Raw genomic sequence first — 21033 nt, 5'->3', positions numbered from 1 at the left:
TAATTTTTGTTGTTTTACTTTTCCACAACCAAAGAACTGAAAACTAGACATTTTCCAATAGATTAATTTTTTAAAGACACCAAAATAATTAGAATAGACAATAGAAAACTTTAAAAATTGTCCCACATAGTAACCTAACTCAGTGTGGCTGCACTTGACCTCCCTCCTGACATTGCCTCTGCCATCTTGCTTTCACTGAAACAGACTGCCCCAGAGCACACTTCCTCGGCTGCAGCCTTGTTAGATGGAGAATGTGTCTATTCTCATCCATACAGGGTTAGGAGGAGGCATCAATGACCTCAAGATCATCAGGATTAAAAACTCTGAACTCAGCCACTTGCTTTTCCAGAGTAGCTGCAGAAAATCTGAGAGTTGCTTGCGGGGTGGGGAGGGAGAATCACAAAACTAGGCAGAATATCACCATAAACTCATAGTCAACACTGCCCAGCAATCATATTGTTTTTCCAGTGAAATCGCTCTTTCACTTTTTAAAATGCCTATTTTCAAGCCTTTTATGCTCTTCTTAAACTTTCAACATATTTACTTCCCATCCACCCCCTCATTCTCCACAGCCTCATATGTCACAGAAATAATACAAGCCCTCGAGTTTCCTTTTCTTTCTTTTTTGAGATGGAGTCTGGCACTGTCACCCGGGCTGGAGTGCAATGGTGCGATCTTGGCTCACTGCAACCTCCACCTCCTGAGTTCAAGCAATTCTCCTGCCTCAGCCTCCTTAGTAGCAGGGATTACAGGCACCCACCACCAAGCTTGGCTAATTTTTTGTATTTTTAGTAGAGACAGGGTTTCACTTTGTTGGTCAGGTTGGTCTCGAACTCCTGATCTTGTGATTCGCCTGCCTCGGCCTCCCAAAGTGCTGGGATTACAGGCGTGAGCCACCACACCTGGCCAAGTTTCCCTTTCTTTCAAAAGCCAACCCATCCACACCTCCTCAGAGATATTCCTTGTTCTATCAGGTACACCTATCCCCACCCCACCCCACCAATCTCTCTTTTCTATATTATCTCAATAAGCATCAGCATTCAGACATGCTCTAGATTCTCTCATCTCTGAAACAATAAAGAATCACAGCCTCTCCTGGCCCCCTCCGGTTTCACCTGCTCCATCCCCCTACAGAGCCGAGTTTTTGGAAAGAGCTGCTACACGCGATGGGGACTGTCTTCATCCTCAACGTCCACTCCTTTGTCACTAACAAGTGGAGTCACACCAAGAACAGTAATTAAATTTGGAAAAACTACCATTTTTATGATGTTTCGTTTTCTCTTCCATGGTGTAACTCTCCATTTTTTATACCTCCTATTATATTTCTCAGTTTTGTAAACTTCCATAGGACACATATACTATATTATTTTAACAATTAAATAGACCACGTTTTAAATAGGCTACATATTAAAAAGTCTATTTTAAGTAGACTACATCCTTCACACAGACTCATAAATTACTGCCAACATTCAGATAATGCAATAAAATACACGATTCTAGTATTCCATAGTCTATGATGACTCTTACAAAAATGTATAAAAGACATACTAGTCCCAAATTGAAAATTTATAATAACAATATTTATGAAGGATAATAAAGGACTGGTTAACCTTGTTATCTAAAACTGGCTAACCAACTGCCAACAAAAGACCACAGCTGATGAAAAAGTACATTAATTGGAGCATTATTTGCATGAGCAATGACAGAAAAGATGTGGCAGGCCAAAAGAGACTATTTTTAAAAACTACCTGACGTACCACCTTCATGTGGAAAGAAAAAAACATTTCAAATCTTACATTTTAAATACATTAAATGTTAAAATGTGTTCAGGTCCTGATATGCTCTGTTGGTACAAACACGAGTCCATGTGGTGTGGAGCCATTTCTGAAGAAGTGAACAACGTGTCTGTTACTATTGCTGTAACAACCATCTTCGAGTATATAAATATTTTAGAATGTTTATTCATTCTCTGTATATTTAGATTATCATAAGGTTCTCTCCAAATTGTTTTTCAAATGTAACAAATTACCCATTTCTAGTACGTAGAGTAAGTTTTAAGAAAGCTACAATCTAATGGGAAAATACCCTCTTTTGGAATTCAGGCAAAGTGCAGTGAAGAAACACATGTAATGTCCCCACCAAAGGAATCTGACAAGAACCAGTCTCTTAAAGTGTACTACCCATATGTAATTGAAAAGCTGCATGCAAGATACCAACTGAGGATTATAATACCAGTGAGTAAGAACAGAAGTCAACAAAATATTTCAAAACAAGAGACGCTCAGTTGTGTTAAACAAAAACCAGGCACAAAAGAACTTTTTAAAAAATGGAAATGGAAACAAACACTTTCTTGAAAAAGAAAATTGTATTTTCAGAAAAGCTACCCTCATAAAAATATATCAAAAGATAGAACTGCCTATGGAAGAGTGGTCCTCAATCATTTTTAGAAGGTGATCCCAGATGGGATCTGGCTGGAAGGAGTAGGCCACCCTGACAACGCAGGCCTGGCAGCTAGTGTCCTCATAAACCAGGTGGCTTTACAAGTGACAAGCTTTTGCTATGTTGCATCACTTAACTCCCTCAATCCTACAAAAGGAACTCCAAATGCATCTACAGACAATAACTACTTCCCTCCTTGTAGCAGACAAGCTGGGGACCATTTGTCTTGGCACAAATCACTTCATTTTGCTTCCTCCTCTGCCTTCCTGTTCTTCCCCCAATATCATCTGGGAAATTATCAGCATAAGAAACACAAGAAAGCATTGGATCAATAAGCAAGAAGGGAAAACTATACACTTGGATACCATGAATGTATGTTATCCAGAATCCATTTCAGGTGAAGCAGTTTTAAAAGGAAAGCCATTCTCATTATATAATATAAGCTAAATGAATTTTCTTCTGCCCATTTGTTCCCCAATAATATCTCTTTAAGTAGAAAATTCCTGAGCTTTTGAATAGCTGTAGTTAACTGAATGTATAAATCTCCACCTCTAAAATCAAAGGTGGGTAGCTAACCATGAGTGGTTTCTACTAAACCCTAATGATCTGGAATGAACCCTAAGGGGAAACTATTTAGCCACCCTGTCCACAAATCCCATTCAAGGAGTGAGGTGATCAAAAGGAAAGCGAAGTGCTTAGTTAACTACTGTGGACCGCTGGCTATTTCTTCTGCCCATCCAGTGCACTGCTGAGCTCACGCCGCTTTCATCACCATGCCCCTAACTAGCAGAGTATGTACTTTTTAAAAATAAAATTTAGAGAAGAACAATCAACTATTTCAATGAGTGACAAGTGTCCCAGTAGACTAATAATAGGCTATGAGCTGTGAGAGTTTATGTAAGGCTAAACCTTGAAAGTGTTAAGGGTGGCATTGTTTCATCTATGTTTGTCTTGAGATAATACCTAAAGTAATATTTGTGTTAAGTTAGGAAAGGGGAATTTCCCTGAGCAAGAAGAAGGTGGGCCACCTGATATTTCACTACCTATATTTTCAAAAAGGAGAAGGGCCAAGGGAAGGCTAACTGTGTAAATGATATCAGAGTCTTTCCTGTGTGTACAGGCCAAGGTGGGGGCAGGGAGAAGAACAGAACACTTAATCACCAAGGGCAAAGGAAAAGTAGAAGAGAGATAGCAAAGGGGAGGAATAAAAAGGCAGGGAGGCAGGAGGGTGGCTCTGCTGACAAAGGCAAACTTCACTGTCTTCACAATTTTGCCTAGGATCAGTCCAGTTTATTTTCTGTCAACAGTGCATAAGCAAACAGAAGGTACAGACAAAGGTACTTCCACTAGGCATTGCCATACAGCTTACAGAGAATAATGGAGTGATACTAAAAGACCCACATTGATTCTCAAGAAAAATAAAGTTGTAATTTGCCTGTTCATTTTACATATTTGGCATCCTTATCAAAGGAGCTTCATTCCAAAGCAATAAGAAAAAGCAGGTGATTTCAAAGTACAGCAGTGATTTCATTATTCTAAAGTCAGCACTGACTTCCTCTCAGTGCACTTTGTGCTCTGGGGCAAAACATTAATTGAACTGCTTTTTTTTTTTTTTTTTTTTTTTTTTTTAGACAGTCTCGCTCTATTGCCCAGGCTTGAGTGCAATGGCACGATCTCAGCTCACTGCAACCTCCACTTCCCAGATTCAAGCAATTCTCCTGCCTCAGTCTCCCAAGTAGCTAGGATTAGAGGCATGCACCACCACACCCAGCCAATTTTTGTATTTTTAGTAGAGATGGGGTTTTGCCATGTTGGCCAGGCTGGTCTCGAACTCCTGACCTCATGTGATCCACCAGCCTTGGCCTGCCAAAGTGCGGGGATTACAGGCATGAGCCACCACGCCCGGCCTAGTTGAACTGCTTTTACCAGTGAATAAGAACACAAATCAACAAAACATTTCAAATAAGAGATGCTTAGTTGTGTCAAAAAGAAAAAAAAAAAAAACAGGCATGAAGGAACTTTTTAAAAAATGGAAATGAACACTTTCTTGATAAAGGAAATTGTATTTCTAGAAAAGCTACCCAAATAAAAATATACTAAAAGGTAGAACTGCCTAAGGTTTAGTGGTCCTCAATTGTACCACCATTACGCCCACAATTTTATCCTAAATAAGAGTGATTCCCTGTTCCTTTTCCTACAGAACATGTTCCTGTCCCCAAAGAGAATAAGAAAACATGACCCCTCCATCCAGAACCAAACTAAACTCAGGAGTGGTTAGAATCACCTGTGGGCATTTTTCCCCAAACCACCCATACTCTGTAGATTCTGGTGAGACCTCCTAAAGAAGCTACAGCTCTTCCCCATTCCCTATCTGAAAGCAAGGAACCACTGCTGTTAGTGAGGAAACAGGCATGCAACATCAGATGTCATTGTAAATGGCCACAATCTAAAACAAACCAAAAAGGAAAAATAAAAAACATGAGCTAATAATGTTTACTTTGGGTTATTATTAATAACAGCAGTAGCAATTGCCAACCAATCAGCCAAGTCATGATGATGATGATGATGATGATGATAATGATGATTTCTGATTACTTTTAAGGACAATAATCAAAACATAAAATTATGAGATTGATTCTGTAGGCTTTTAGAAAAGTCATTTAAAAAGAGAAAAAGTGATGCTCCCTGATACGGTTTGGCTGTGTCCCCAGCCAAATCTCACCTTGAATTGTAGTTCCCATAATTCCCATGTGTTGTGGGACGGACCCGGTGGGAGACAACTGAACCACGGAGGTGCTTTCCCACACACTGTTCTTGTGGTGGTGGATAAGTCTAACGAGATCTGATGATTTCATAAGGGGTTTCCCCTTTTGCTTGGCTCTCATTTCTCTCTTGCCTGCCGACATGTAAGATGTGTGTTTCACCTTCCACCATGATTGTGAGGCCTCCCCAGCCACATGGAACTATGAGTCCACTAAACCTCTTTTTCTTTATCAATTACCCAGTCTAGGGTATGTCTTTATCAGCAGCGTGAAAACGGACTAATACACTCTCTTCCAGCAGAGGGCTCACAACCTTAGTACAGTAAATGAAAGCAACGCACCAGTGGCTGCACCATCAATGCAGTAATCTAGACTACATTAACTTGAGCAAGTCAAATTCTTCACTTACCATTTGTTAGTCTATCAAATAGAAAGATATCAAAATTCCAATTTCCAACTTTTTCCAGCATACACTGAAATGAAAACCAAACATTTCTACTGTAATTTAATTTCAATAACATTGTCTTTTGGAGATATTCCATAGAGAAGTTAAAGAAAATGTAAAGTGATTGATTTACTTTAAAAAATACAAGTATCATTTTTCTTTTAATCATGACTTTTTCAACTGGCTCCAAAAAAATGCCAAAGGGATAAACTCCATTTGAAAAATGAAACATTATTTTGTTTTTTAATTAATGAATGCACAGGAAGGTTATGTTTCCCAGCTTATTGCTACAGTCTTGCAAACCTTTAAGAATTCTAGTATCACTTAACATCACAGAAGTGTGGTTCAAATGTTGTACGGTTTAGAAACTAAATTGCAAACAATCTAATAAAAATAAGTGACACTACTGAGTATTTACTATATTCCAGGTACTGTTATAAGTTACTTTACTCACTCTTTTACTACTCAGAACAACACTATCAGACGTTGTTTTCTTTTTTCTTTGAGACAGGGTCTCACACTCACTGTCACCAAGGCTGGAGTGCAGTGGCACAAACAACACGGCTTACTGCAGCCTCGACCTCCTGGGCTCAAGCAATCCTCCTGTCTCAGCCTCCCGAGAAGCTGGGACTACAAGCGTGTGTTACCACACCTGGCTAGTATTTTTTTTTTTTGTAGAGACAAGGTCTCACCATGCTGCCCAGGCTGGTCTCAAACTCCTGGGCTCAAGCGATTCTCCCACCTTGGCCTCCCAACGTGCTGGGATTACATGCATGAGCCACTGCACCCGGCCCAGGCATTGTTTTCAATTCTCATTTTAGGGACGTAGAAACAAGCAAAAAATAACTACCTTGCTCAGCTCTAAAGTGATAGAGCTGGGATCTTAAATTAGGTAGTCTGTTTCTAGAACCCAGGTATCTGACACTGATACCACACCATGCTTAAATTATTTGTTATTCAGTTTCTAAAAAAACACTTCTAACTTATGGAAATTTACTTATATTATCTAAATATGCTTATAAAATAACACAATTTACTACATTAACTTTTAGGATAATGTGTACTTCAGCCAAGCAAATAAATCCTACAAAGACCCTAAAAACCAAATATTTTTTATACCATACATTCTTAACCTGAACATTTTGTGGACTTTTTCTAGAAAAAAACTTATATTTTATATCCAAAAGTTCACTGTTGTATACATTTATGAACACGCTGACATGAGCAACACTAAGATACTACTAGTAGAAATCATTAATTATAACAGTACTAATAGCAAATGACAGAGATCAATATTCTCATTCTAACAGGCAGAACTTGTAAACGTTTTAACATTTAAAGCAGGTATGAACACTTTCCACTGATTTCTTTTACTAAACAGGGAAGTAATTTTTTTCACTTTCATGTAACTGTAAAGAAGACACCCCAGCTTTACCTACACAATTTAAAAACTTATCTACGCAAACTCAAAAATCTGGTCTGTAAATACTAAGTCAAAGAATAATTTAAAATACATTGCAAATTTAATATTATTTAAAATCCTCATTTGCTTAAAAACAAGCTCATTTAACCCTGATGTTCAGTAAGACATTTCTTTTAAATTATATAAAGATGAAGTGAATAACGCTCACAATCAACAAGTTTAACTATGATACATCTAAACCCTCAAAAATCTCTCTCAATGCAAGAGACTATGAAGACTTATTTGATTTAAAGTCACGAGACCTTTGTGAAAAGATGTTATTAATACACACACAAAAAAAAGAGAGAGAGAGACCTAACTTTCTGTTCTGGGTTTACCTCTAACTAGCTGGGTGAGCGCAAACAAGTCCCTCGTGCTCTCTTGGACTCAGTTTCCTTATTGATGGAATATGGACATGATTAGATCAGGTAATCTCTAAGAGTCTTCCCAGCATTACAATTCTGTGAGATCTTGTAGTTTAACGTTCTATTGATCTCCTTGTTACGTAATGTTATAATAATAGATGAAAACATTGTCACTACTTTAGTTATTTCAGAAATTTCCCTTGCTCTGTAATATCTAATTATAAAACAAACAGCTGCTCTAAAGAAAAAAACCTGGAAAATGGGCTCAACTGCTTTTCATAGACAGAAAAAAAGACTCTATAAATCATTACTGTATGGGGAATAAAGGGCTTCAGTAAACTTATCAAAAAATTAATGTTTTCTTAAAAAAACTATACACACCTTGGCTTGTCCATTATAATCATCATCTAAAATGTTTAGGGAATTTGAAACCGCAGTACCACGAAAAAAGCGTGAAGATCTAAGATATCGCTGGAAACTTAGTAGCCTTCTAATATTCCTTGCAGAGACAGACACTTCAATTTCAGATTGAGCTGAAATAAAAAGAATAAAAGGTGAGTATAGCAAGTTAAAATTATACACATGCTATCTTTGCAATACCACTTTTAGTTATGTACAAGTATTTTTAAAAATTCATTTAAATAATTATACATTTCCATGAGAGAAGTGATACTTTATTTCAATTTTATTTTTTTTTTAAGTGAGTTCTCACTCTATTATATTTCTATTTTCAATGAAATAACTAAGGATGAGGGTCAGTGGCCAATTTTGACAGCATTTAGAAAGCCAATGAAGACTGGCGGGATTAATAATCAGGGGTTTGTTTTTTTTTTTAACTTTAAAATACTATCACCTCTTACTCTTTTGCTTCAATATACCACATAAACATGGAGCAGAAACATGGAAAAAACCTAGTTTCAAACTACTAGAAAAGCCAGGTCCTAAGTTACATATGAGATTTTAAAATTACACAAGTAAAACATTTCATATCCCAATGAGGTATCATTTCAAATATTTACTTAAGATAATTAAGAGGAAAAGGAGGTAGAAGGGGGAGCAAAGTGGTTTATATCCTGTAAGTGTTCTAAAGGATAGGGATAAAAATTATTTAAGGTGATATGCTCTAGAAAAGATGCAGTTCTACATTGGAGACTGGAATGTTCTCTTTCAGTGAGTCTAACATAGCCATTTTTTCCCTCTAGTGTTAGAATAAACCAGAGTTCCCTGGATTGGGCACCAGATGAAATGACAGATCTGGGATAAAATCTGTCTTGCAGGGAACATACGTTATCTTTAGATTCTAAAATCAAACCAAATTCAGTAAAATGTTCACAATATAGAACAGGAAAATCAAGACTGAGGATCAATAAATCATCTCTCTTAATTTAGAATCACCAGGTGAAATGGAAGGTAATCAAACATATTCTCTCTTGCATATCCAGTCACTCACTCCTCTATTAACCTCTAGCCCTGTGTTTCCTTATGTGTATAATGACAATAACATCTAATTTAAGGGGTGCGGGATTAAATGAGACAATATATATATACAAGTCAGAGACACGGCAGGTGTTAAACGGTAGCCATGTCGAGGGTGGTAAAATTGATGCTGCTCCCACTGCTTGCAGGTATGCTATCAGTAATTATCAGAAATTCTGAATCTGCTCATCTTGCTCTAAATAAAAGCATTTCATGGCTCTTCATCATCTTAATATGAACTTCATTTCCTTAGCCTGGAAGAGAAGGCTTCACGCTCCAAGTCTGGCTCTTTGTAGACTTGACTCAGCTGTCACCTTCCCTGGGAAGCACATTCAGTACACTGCCCCTATCTTGAAGAGGCGGGAAGCACCCCCTCTGGCTTCCCAAAGCTCCCTGTGCATTCATCTATAATAGTACTTCTGATATTATAATTACTTTTTTGTCTCCTTGAACAAATGATGACTTTTAGTACAGGCATGAACTATCTTTTTTACCTCTGTATTCCAAAGCCTAATAGTAATGCAAAGCATATAGTAAGTAATTGTAAAATATATTAAATAAATGCATACTATTTTTAAAATATCTGATGAGCTCTGAGGTTCCCATACACACAAACAAACAAGAAGTAAAATAACGCACACTCTTACGTGATTTACTTCTTCCATTTTTCATTCCAGTGAGTAAAATGCAAGTATCTAAAACAATCGTGAATCTTAAATTTCTGATCTTTACTAATGTAACTTACTTTATAAAAAGGACTAGAACCAAAATAGTAAAAACTATTAACATCAAGTAATGATTATGTTTAAACTAGAATTGGTCTGTTTGAAGAAATTTGGGTAGATTAAATTCTATGAAAGCAACGTTCCAAGTGCTTTGTAAAAAGAATCTCATTTAGTCATCAACAACTTCAGAAGATAAATAGTATGCCCCACTTTACACATGAGAACACTAAGCCTACAAGAAATTAAATAACTTTCCTAAGGTCACATACCCAATATAGGGTGACACCTGGATTAAAAAACACAGATCTGTTTATAAAGCCTATTTACTCACAAGGGTTTTTAAATTATATCTCTACAGTATTGTTTATTTACTGTCCGTTACAAAATTCTGTGTACATCCTTATTCAAAATAGTCTTTACTTCAGATGAAGGTACGGACAGAAAAAGAAACAGAAGGAGAAAAGCTAATGCAAAGGAATGTTAAGTATATAACGGACTCTTCTAACTTTATTACTAGAAAAAAGTGGATCTGCAAGGGACAGAATGGCATGGCATGAATATGTGGGGAGGAGATAAGATCTAATTAATGTAACACTAGCACCACCATCTCTGTATTTGTAAAGCACTTCACAGTTTTACAAGAGTATGTTCACATCCACTATCCCATTTAGTAATCATTACCATCCAGTGAAGAAGGCAAAGATTATCATCTCCATTTTACAAATACAGCCTTAGAAACCAAGGTAAAAATGTAATACAATGAATGCATTAGAGCCAACACACTTAGAAAACTTTTAGAAAATGTTGCAGAATACTTGTACTGTATTTATTATGAAAAAACAACCTAAAGCAGAGTTCAGGGTCATGAGTGCCACTTCACCAGCATTCCCTTTATCTTAAATTACACACAAAAGGTAACAATTTTATTACTGGCAATTAGGATTGCTGTGTGTGTATGTATATTAGGATCACATTGTATGTATATATGTAAATTACAATCACTGTGTTTGTGTGTGTGTGTGTCTGTGTGTGTGTGTGTGTGTGTGTGTGTGTGTGAGAGAGAGAGAGAGAGAGAGAGAGAGAGAGAGAGAAAGAGAGAATTTGAGAATCTCTTTGCAAGGACAACTGCATAAGGTCCAAAACATGAATTAGCCTCATTTGAGGGGGAAACTCCAACAATTCAATCCACTGTGCTCTGTCACCATGGTAGGATACATACTGTCAATGGTTAAGTCGATTGGTACTGTCTGGGAGCCAAGGCCCCAACCATGAAATCATGGTGGTATCCTCCCCTGCCTAACTCTTATTTTCTGGGCAACTTCTGACAAGTCATAACCTTCTGATATCTCATTTTCCTTAACTGAGAAAAAAAAAATCATGTTTCCTGTTTCACAGAGCCCTGAAGTTAAGATTCATTATCAAGAGTTCTATTTTGACCAAGTTAAGCTGCAAATGAGTATTAGATATTGACTCACAAGGAAATGATCACTCATCATGGGAGCTCAATGCCTTCTAAGATTAATCTCATAAAGAAACCTACATAACAGGATAAGAAATGACCTTCACTTAATGATATAGAACCATCTTATCAATTACTGATTATGTCATAGACAAATTAAGAAAGGACATGGACCCTGTCTAGATGAAATGGAAGATCATTCAAGGAAAAGTGTCTTCTTCACCTACAGGGTCTGAGGGCCTCATATAGGAAGCCTACACATAACAAGATTATATTATGGAAGAGAATGAAAATCCCATGAGACTTTGCAGAGATGCCAACTAAAACTACCTCAAAGTTTTGTCTAAGATTTACTAGAGGACCAGAACTTTCGGGGGATGTCTGGTTTGATTTTTTTCATTAATCGAATCTTTGAATATGTAATGCATTCACGTTTCAAAAAGAAGAAGAGAGGGAAGAAAGAAAATAACAGTGAATGATTCAACCCTCTATGTGTCCCCCATACAACCAGTCTCAAGCCCTACCCCCAAATGGTAACTTCTATCTTAAAGTTTCTATTGTATCCTTCTTGAGGTTTTTTTTTCTTTTTTTGAGACGGAGTTTCATTCTTGTTGCCGAGGCTGGAGTGCAATGGCGCGATATTGGCTCACCACAACCTCCGCCTCCCTGGTTCAAGCAATTCTCCTGCCTCAGCCTCTCAAGTAGCTAGGATTAAAGGCATGGGCCACCACACCCAGCTAATTTTGTATTTTTAGTAGAAAGGGGGTTTCTCCATGTTGGTCAGGCTGGTCTCGAACTCCCAACCTCAGGTGATCTGCCCGCCGTGGCCCCCCAAAATGCTGGGATTACAGGCGTGAGCCACTGGGCCCAGCCCTTCCTGAGTTTTAAAAAAATTAAATATATAGAAACATATATTATTTTTCTACTTATTTTACATAAATGGTAGCATATTTTACAACCTGTTCTGCATCTTGCTTTTTAATTTATTGTGGATCACTCTCCCTGTCAGTGCATAGACACCTTCCCCGTTCTTTTATAAGGCTGTAAAGTATTCTATCATACAGATGAATCATAATCTATTTAACCAGTCCTCTATTGAAGGGCACTGCTACAGTTTTACAGTTTGCAAGAATACCTTTGTTTTGTTAAATATGCTTATATTTCTACTACCTGATTTGTCAGCTTGAGATACCATCCTCTAATTTTCAGTTATTGCATATGAGGAAGTCACTCTATATGCCATCTTCTTTCCTCTTTCCTCTTCCAGTATTGTTAGTCACCAGAGCATATTTTTTTCCTTTCACTCTAATCTCTACTTTCATTTTAGGCTTAGCTGTAGAAACTGAATATACTCAGTAATGCAAGTCCTTTTATCTTAATTTCCCCAGTTATCTATTTGCTTGTGTTCATCCTCTAGTAGCATCCTTAAGTGCTCATGAAAACAAAATTATCTCACAGCAATATATTTCACTCATATTATTGAATGTTCAATTTTTTTTTTCAGTAGTCTTTTGTCTTTCTTGGTTCTCCTTTTCCTTTCTTGAATTTCTTTGAAGGTACTGGTTCATTATCTCTGGCATTGAAAAACTTGCAAAATCTGAGGCAAACTTGTTATTTTTGCCCTTGTAAGTGACTAGGTATTTTTGTATGGCTGCCCACAGAATTCTTTCTTTCTCTTTAAAGGCCAATTACTTTACTAAGATATATCTCATTGTTAACCATTCTGGGTCATTTTTGCCTGGTATGTTCTTTCAATATGCAAATTTAAATCTTCTGTTATTCCTGGAAAGTTTTCTTGAATTATATCTCTAAATATCTACTCTGTTCCACTATTTTAGCTTTTTAAAATCAGACACTCTAAACTGTCTATGTTGAAACACCTTTATCTGTTTTCTATCTCACTTTCTCTCCAATTTTATTTTTTTTAATTTTTTTTTTGCTCTTTCAGTCATTTCTTTTTATTTACAGTTTGTGTTCAATGCAAATCAGTTCCATAACATAAGAAGTTACTATGAATCAAGTGTAAATATACAAACACAATATACAATCCAAAATAGACATACAGCATTCTGGAATAAAGCAAAAGAGTGTTCATTCACACACACAGTAGCTTCAGAACTGTTCAATCTGTTTGTTCTCATGTAGTTTTCTAAAGATGGAAAAAAATGACTTTGGTCAAGACTACTGTGGCCATATTAGATTACTGGAACATCTAAGCATCAGTGTGTGACCATGTGAACAAAAGACTTCAGGGAGTGTCTATTTTTAAAAAGGTTTCTGTGTGTTGATGCAGTTGTAAAAGATTTACTGCAGAATCAAGTCCACTTTTAGGCTTAGGACCAGATTCTAACTATCTAAAAATATTGACTGATAACAAAAAGTGTTCCAAATGTGGCTATTCTGATCCATAGTTGTTTTTTAAAGAAAAAAAATGTATATACAGAAAGAGTATAAAAGTTTTTGTGAATTTAATGCAAATTAGCTTCCAGTCTTCACTTCCCAAATACTTGATTTATAGTTTTGACTCCTTTACATTTTTGCCTTCTTAATTTCAAGATTTATAATTTTGCCTTCAAAACAGATCTTTTTTTTAAATTGTAAAAAGTATTCAACATATGCAGAAATAAAAAGCATTTTGACGGCTGAGTGCAGGGGCTCAAGCCTGTAATCCCAGCACTTTGGGAGGCCGAGGCAGGTGGATCTCCTGAGGTCAGGAGTTCGAAACCAGCCTGGGCAACATGGTGAAACCCTGTCTCTACTAAAATTACAAAAATTAGCCGGGCATGGTGGCGGGTGCCTGTAATCCCAGCTACTTGGGAGGCTGAAGCAGGAGAATCGCTTGAGCCCAGGAGGCAAAGGGTGCACTGAGCTGAGATCACACCACTGCACTCCAGCCTGGGCGACAAAGTGAGACTGTCTAAAAAAAAATAATAATAATAAAAAGCATTTTGAAATTAGTTGCAGTCAATGCAATTCTACTCTTTGGAATCCGTTTAGCTAAATGAATGTAGTGCTCTTGTTGAATGGAAATAGGTGATAGGAAATGCCTACCATTTGACTCTATATGGATAATCAAGAGTTCCTCAGGATGCTTGGATCTGGGGATAGATCCTCATTCATCATTGCCCTGGCACATGTCAATTACTACATAAAAGGTCAAATGCAATGTCAAATCCAAAGCCTCAAGAGGAAAGTGAATTCAGTTCCCAAGAGAACAGCAATAGCTCAACAATGTAAAACTTCATCTAGAGCATATTGGCATTAAATTAGTGCTGTCGAAACAATATGTTGAGGAATTACAGTAACACCTGGAAGTTCCTTCTCATGTACTTATAAATACAATCATGGAAGCTTTTTATATTACCTGTTTTATGGCCTTATAGAATTAATAAACCAAATGAAAACTGAATCTCCATTCCACAATCACATCCTTTATTTCTATTCTTATTTTCAAGGTAGTATTAAGTGTCCATATTTCTCAAGCCACATTCAAGGAAATCATGTCTTAACTATTTTGGATGTTGCCTCTTCTTCATCTTGTACATGAAACTCCAGCAGATTTAATATTGGCATCCATCATCTAGTCAAACCTCTCACATGTTCTTCAAATCAATCAAATTTGGGATTCTCAACATTTTCTGTGTCAATAAAAGGTGTGGAATTAGTAGACTCGATGAAGACCCGTTTTTCCTTGCCACATTGGACTTCCAGACGCCATTTGAATTGGGTTTAGAAGATGGGGAAGTTTAGAAGATGTTTCTTGGCAAGAGTCTCTTAACAGTAGAGATGTAGAAGAGAGAATGAGACCATGAAGAGACTGGCTGTTGACTGCGGGGCACCACCAGCCGCCTTGGTGGTGGCACTAGTTGGATTTGGGGCAATCCCAAAGTTGGAAGTATTCTGGGAGGAGTTACTTGAAGTTGTTGCAGGAGTTGTTTCATTGGAATAAATCTGCGTGGGTAGGAGCAGTGCCAGCAGCAGCAGCCCCAGCCCAAGCCTAGCCACCATTGCTCTGCCCATGTCCCCTCCGTCGGTGCGCGGCACATCTCGCAGGATGCTGGGTGCTTGGAGAACCGCTGGCTCGAGGCGGGCGCAGGCAAGGTCTCCAATTCTTTTTAACTATTTGTTTACTTTTCTCATTTCTATCCACTACATCCATTACTGTGTTCAGTATAAATTCTATCTTGTTGCCTTCCAAATCTGTCTTCCTTTCCATGATATATTTAAATTTTACTTCTATTTTCTGATTCTGAATGTACATGTCTAATGCATAATGCAACTGAACTCCTTTTCTTGTCTTATCTCTTCAATGAGTTCTTAAATTTGTGCTTTATGGTAAGGCTATTTAATTTTTTGAGTGGTAGGAAATTTAGTCACAATTTTCATCAGTTCTATGGCAGCACTATTCCATTAAGTGCTCTCCAGTCATTAAATTCTGCTGCTCTCGTCCACTGTTTTACTTAAATTATCTGCTGTGCCAGTTTCCTTTTTTAAAAGTCACTATTGAATGAGCTGAATTTTCCTGGACCAACTCTTTGTACCAAGTTCTTAATGGTGATAAAAGGGAAGTCTTGGGAGAGAGCAGAGGAAATCCCTCTGAGCTCTACTACCCAAATGGCTCTCCCCTTCTCTGCCAAAGAAATAAACTGCTTCTTAGGATCATGCCTCTGCTATTTCTCTAAACCATACTGGGCCCAGAGAGACTGCACTAGACCCTGCTTAACCCAGATCCTAGACCAGATGTGGAAAGTGAAATATTTAGCTTTGTACTTCAGGGTGAGCTCCCCACCCTCACCCACCCCTAAGCTTTAAAAAAGAAAAATTAAGACTTCTTTGTGTCCTAACATATGGTCTATTCAATGTGCATTGGAGAAGAATTTGTATTCTGCTGTTCTGTGCTCCGTGTCTGTTACCTCTAACTGGATTATAGGGTTGCTCAGGTGCTCGATTTCCTTATTACTCTTCTATCTGATTGTCCTATCCATTATTGAAAGTGGGGTATTCAAGTCTTCATTATTGTAAAATTGTCTCTCTCTTAAATTCTGTCAGATTTTGCTTCATATATTGTGGAAATCCATTGTTAGATATATGTATGTGTTTATCATTATATCTTCCTGCTGGATTGAAACTTTTATCAATACACAATGCCCTTTATCTCATAACCTTTTTTTCAAAACTTAAAGTGTATACTGTCTGCCAATAATAATATAGTCACCCCAGATCTCTTTTGGTTATTATCTGCATGGTATATTATATTAGGGTTCTCTAGATTAGTTCTGTCCCTCTAAAGGGGAGTTAAGTATTAACTCACACGATCAAAGGTCCCACAATAGGTCATCTGCAAGCTGAGGAGCAAGGAAAGCAAGTCTGAGTCCCAGAACTGAAGAACTTGGGAGTCTGATGTTTGAGGGATCCAGCACAGGAGAAAGATGTGGGCTGGGAGGCTAGGCCAGTCTGGTCTTTCCATGTTTTTCTGCTCACTTTATCTTCTAGCCATGCTGGCAGCTGATTAGATGGTGCACCCCCGAAGATTGAGGGTGGGTCTGCCTTTCCCAGCCCACTCACTCAAATGTTAATCTCTTTTGGTAACACCCTCACAGACACACCCAGAATCAATACTTTGCATCCTTCAATCCAATCAAGTTGACACTCCCTATTAACCACATACCTCCTTTCCCATTCTTTTACTTTCAACCTCTTTGTGTCCTTATATTTAAAGTGAAGTGAATCTCTTTAATACAGCATAGTTTTTTTTTCCCCCAATCTGCCAATCTCTGCCTTTAAAGAGAAAAATTTAGCTGGGTATGGTGGTGCATGCCTGCAGTCCAAGCTACTCCAGAGACAGAGGCGGAAGAACTGCTTGAGCCCAGGAGGCAGAAGTTGCAGTGAGCTGAGATTCCATCACTGCACTCCAGACTGGGCAAGAGAGTGAGACCCTGTTTCTAAATGAAGAAATACATAAAAATAAAATAGTGAAAAATGTAATCCATTGACATTTAATGCAATTTCGATAAAGAAGGATTTACTTCTGCCATTTTGTTATATTTCTTCTCTTTTTTTTTTTTTTTTTTTGAGACAGAGTCTCGCCCTGTTGTCCAGGCTGAAGTACAATGGTGCAATCTCGGCTCACTGCAATCTCCGCCTCCTGGGTTCAAACCATTCTCCTGCCTCAGGCTCCCGAGTAGCTGGGATTACAGGTGCCCACCACCATGCCCAGCTAATTTTTGTATTTTTAGTAGAGACGGGGTTTCACCATGTTGGCCAGGCTGGTCTCGAACTCCTGACCTCGTGACCCGCCCGCCTCGGCCTCCCAAAGTGCTGGGATTACAGGCTGAGCCACCATGCCTGGCTGTTATATGTCTTCTATATGCCTTGTCTTTTGTTCTTTAATTCTTCCATTAGGCCGGGCGCAGTGGCTCACGCCTGTAATCCCAGCACTTTGGGAGGCTGAGGTGGGTGGATCATGAGGTCAAGAGATTGAATCCATCCTGGCCAAGAAGATGAAACCCTGTCTCTACTAAAAGTACAAAAATAAGCTGGGCGTGGTGGCATGCGCCTGTAGTCCCAGCTACACGGGAGGCTGAGGCAGGAGAATTGCCTGAACCCGAGAGATGGAGGTTGCAGTGAGCCGAGATCGTGCCACTGCACTCCAGCCTGGAGACAGAGCGAGACTCTGTCTCAAAAATTAAAAATAAAAATTCTTCCATTATTGCCTGTTTATTTTTTTTCACTTATTTATTTTTTTTTTTGAGACAGAGTCTCGCTCTGTTGCCCAGGCTGGAGTGCAGTGGTGTGGTCTCGGCTCACTGCAACCTCCGTCTCCCAGGTTCAAGTGATTCTTCTGCCTCAGCCTCCCAAGTAGCTGGGACCATAGGTGCGCGCCACCACGCCCGGCTAATTTTTATATCTTTAGTAGAGATGGGTTTTCCTCATGTTGGCCAGGCTGGTCTTGCACTCCTGAACTCAAGTGATCCACCCACCTCAGCCTCCCAAAGTGCTGGGATTACAGGCATGAGCCACCATGCCCGGCCTATTATTGCCTTTTTAAAATTTAGGGTTATTTTTTGTGTGTGTGTGCATCATTTTGATTCCCTTCTTTCCTGTGTATTTTTAAATTTTCTTAGTGGTTACTTTGGGGATTACAATTAACACCTTAAACTTATAAAGACCTAGTTTGAATAATACCAATTTAATTTCAATAGTATACAAACACTGCTCGTATGCATCTCCAATCCTCCTCCTTTCTATTGTTATTGTCACAAGTTACATCTTTATATGTGTGTGCCCATTACCACAGACATAATTATTGTTATATGCATTTGCCTTTTAAATGATATAAGAAGTAAAAGAGGTGTTATGAACCAAAAATATAATATTGGTTTATATATTTACTTGTGTAGTAGCCTTTACCAGTGTTCTTTATTTCCTCTTATGGCTTTGGGTAACTGTTAATACCCTTTTATGTCATCATAAAGGACTCCCTTTAGCATTTCTTTCTTATTCTCTTTGAAATGGAGATCTCGCTATGTCACCTAGGCTGGCCTTGAACTCCTGAGCTCAAGAGATCTTCTTGCCCTAGCCTCCTCAGTAGCTAGGATTACAGGCATGTGCCACTGTGCTGAATCTACCATTTCTTGTAGGACATGTCTACTGGTAATGAACTCCCTCAACTTTTGTCTGGAAATATGTTAAACTCCCCTTCATTCTTCAAGGATAGTTTTGCCAAATATAGAATTTGTGGTTGACAGTTTTTCGTTTTTGTTTTCAGGATTGACAATATGTTAGTTTATTCCCTTCTGGCCTCCAAGGTTCTTAATGAGAAATCAGCTATTAATCTTATTGAGAATCCCTTGTACAAGACAAGTTGCTTCTCTCTTGCTGATTTCAAAATTCTTACTCTTTGGGTTTCAACAATTTGACTATAGTGTGTCTCAGTGTAGATTTCTGAGTTTGTCCTGATTAGAATTTACCGAGCTTCTTGGATGTGCATATTCATGTCTTCATCAGATTTGGGAAGTTTATTTCTTCAAATATTTTTTTCTGCCCCTTTTTCTTTCTGGGATCCAGTGATTCATGTATTGGTACACTTGATGGTGCCACCAGTCTCTCAGGCTCTGTTCATTTCTCTTTTTTTTTCTTTCTACTCCTCAGAATGGACAGTTTCAATTGTCTTGCCTTCAAGTTTGCTGATCCTTACTTCTCCCTGCTCAAACGTTTCAACAGCAGATTTTTCATTACAGTTATTCTACTTTTCAATTCTAGAATTTCTGTTTGCTTCCTTTTTACAATTTCTTTCTCTTTACTGAGATTCTCATTTTGTTCGTACATTGTTTTCCTTATTTGTTTTTAGTTATTTGTCCATGTTTTCTTTTAGTTCAGTAAACATTTAAGATAGTTCATTTAACATCTTTGACTAGTAATTCCAATGTGTGGGCTTCCTCCGGGGTGGTTTATATCAAATTCTTTTTTTTCCTGTGGGCTACATTTTCCTGTATGTTTTGTATTTTTTTGTTGGAAACTGAACATTCCAAGTTTTACACTGGGGAAGCTCTGGAAACTGAATTATTTTACTCCTCCAGGATTGTTTATTTTTAAAACTTTGCTGGCTTATGATAAAGGGTATTTCAAGGAAACAGATAAAGGGATGTATAGGGCAAGGTATGGGGGAAGGGGTGCAGAGCTTCCATGCCCTCCGTAGGTGCACCACTCTCCAGGAACCTGCAGGTATTCAGCTATGTGGAGGCTCCCTGAATGCGGTCCTCTTGGGTTTTTATGGAAGCTTCATAATGTCAGCATTCCTTCCCCCAAGGTATAGGGCAAGACTCTCTCTGCGGAAGGTCTTAGGACCCACAATCAGAAAAGTGGGGAGACATTAGAGTCCTACCTTGGGGCAGGTGAAAGGAGGGCAGGGGAAGGTCAGAGAAATTGTTTTTCTTGAGGCCTGCTCCTGAGGCCTGACACACTCAACATTACAACAAAAGACTGTAACAAGGGCTATGGAAGTTATGAGCCAGGAATTGTGGGCAAAAACATATTATATCACAGGACATCCCCTGGCTTACAAACACGGATCCTTTACATCAAAAGAATATACACAATTATTAATAACTAGTCCAGTCCATCATAGTGCATGACTGTCTCCCAGGGTGAGGCTACTCAGGTTTGTAGGGTTTTTTTAGATCTTGTCAGGTTCCAAAAGTAGCAGTAGTTTGGCAAACATACAGTGTTATCCTTTCAGGCATCTGGAATAATTGAGCTAAGAGATAATGTTGTCTCTTGCTCCAAGACTTTTTGTTTTGTTTTGTTTGTTTGTTTGTTCTTTAAGACAGTCTCGCTCTGTTGCCCAGGCTGAAGTGCAGTGGCATGATCTGGGCTCACTGCAACCTCTGCTTCCCGGGTCCAAGTGATTCTTCTGCCTCAGCCTCCCGAATAGCTGGGACTACAGGTGTGTGCCACCACGCCCGGCTAACTTTTGCATTTTTAGTAGAGATGGGGTTTCACCATATTGGCCAGGCTGGTCTCGATCTCCTGACCTCGTGATCGACCGCCTCGGCCTCCCAAAGTGCTGGGATTACAGGCATGAGCCACCACACCCAGCCAACTCCAAGACTTTTAATGTAATATTTGATTTCCCTCAATTTATAACCCACTTATTCATTTATTTACCCTCAGTTATTAGTCCTCCTTTTCTCCACTTGTCATTTATTTTTACTCAAACGTTTCCACATTTGGAAGGAGCATTAAGTTTGGTCTCTGTGCTAGTCCAGATTGCTGGTTGTAATACTAGTCTAGCAAGTGCCTTTTCCTGTGTCCATTCCCATTCATAGAGGGTAGGGTTACAAAGGTTCTGAACTAGTGAACCATTTTTACCACTAGACAATAACAGCTGTATTCACTCTC

The 21033-nt window shown here is 38.4% G+C and overlaps 2 protein-coding genes across 9 annotated transcripts in view; one reads left to right on the top strand and one right to left on the bottom strand.

The window, feature by feature from the left end:
- The window catches only part of PDE7A (phosphodiesterase 7A), a 126091-nt gene that overhangs the window by 22123 nt on the left and 82935 nt on the right, over positions 1–21033 (bottom strand). For all 3 annotated transcript variants that reach the window (XM_032759658.2, XM_058444258.1, XM_032759659.2), the window contains exons 4-5: positions 7855–8006; positions 5611–5674 (exon numbers count right to left, since the gene is read on the bottom strand). In XM_032759658.2, the coding sequence (XP_032615549.1) occupies positions 5611–5674; positions 7855–8006 (216 nt within the window). The remainder of the gene's footprint in view (positions 1–5610; positions 5675–7854; positions 8007–21033) is intronic.
- The window catches only part of MTFR1 (mitochondrial fission regulator 1), a 182761-nt gene that overhangs the window by 102181 nt on the left and 59547 nt on the right, over positions 1–21033 (top strand). For 3 of the 6 annotated variants that reach the window (XM_058444260.1, XM_058444259.1, XM_058444261.1), the window contains exon 8: positions 2103–2369. The exons of the other annotated variants lie outside the window; for them this stretch is intronic. In XM_058444260.1, the coding sequence (XP_058300243.1) occupies positions 2103–2354 (252 nt within the window). In that variant the 3' untranslated portion in view covers positions 2355–2369. Of the gene's footprint in view, positions 1–2102; positions 2370–21033 lie in introns of those variants that run through there. 6 annotated transcript variants of the gene reach the window in all.

This window comes from Hylobates moloch, unplaced genomic scaffold (assembly GCF_009828535.3).
Source record: "Hylobates moloch isolate HMO894 unplaced genomic scaffold, HMol_V3 SCAFFOLD_9, whole genome shotgun sequence".
Lineage (NCBI taxonomy): Eukaryota > Metazoa > Chordata > Mammalia > Primates > Hylobatidae > Hylobates > Hylobates moloch.
Note: the sequence above shows the minus strand (reverse complement) of the source record. Positions and strands in the feature narration are given on the sequence as shown.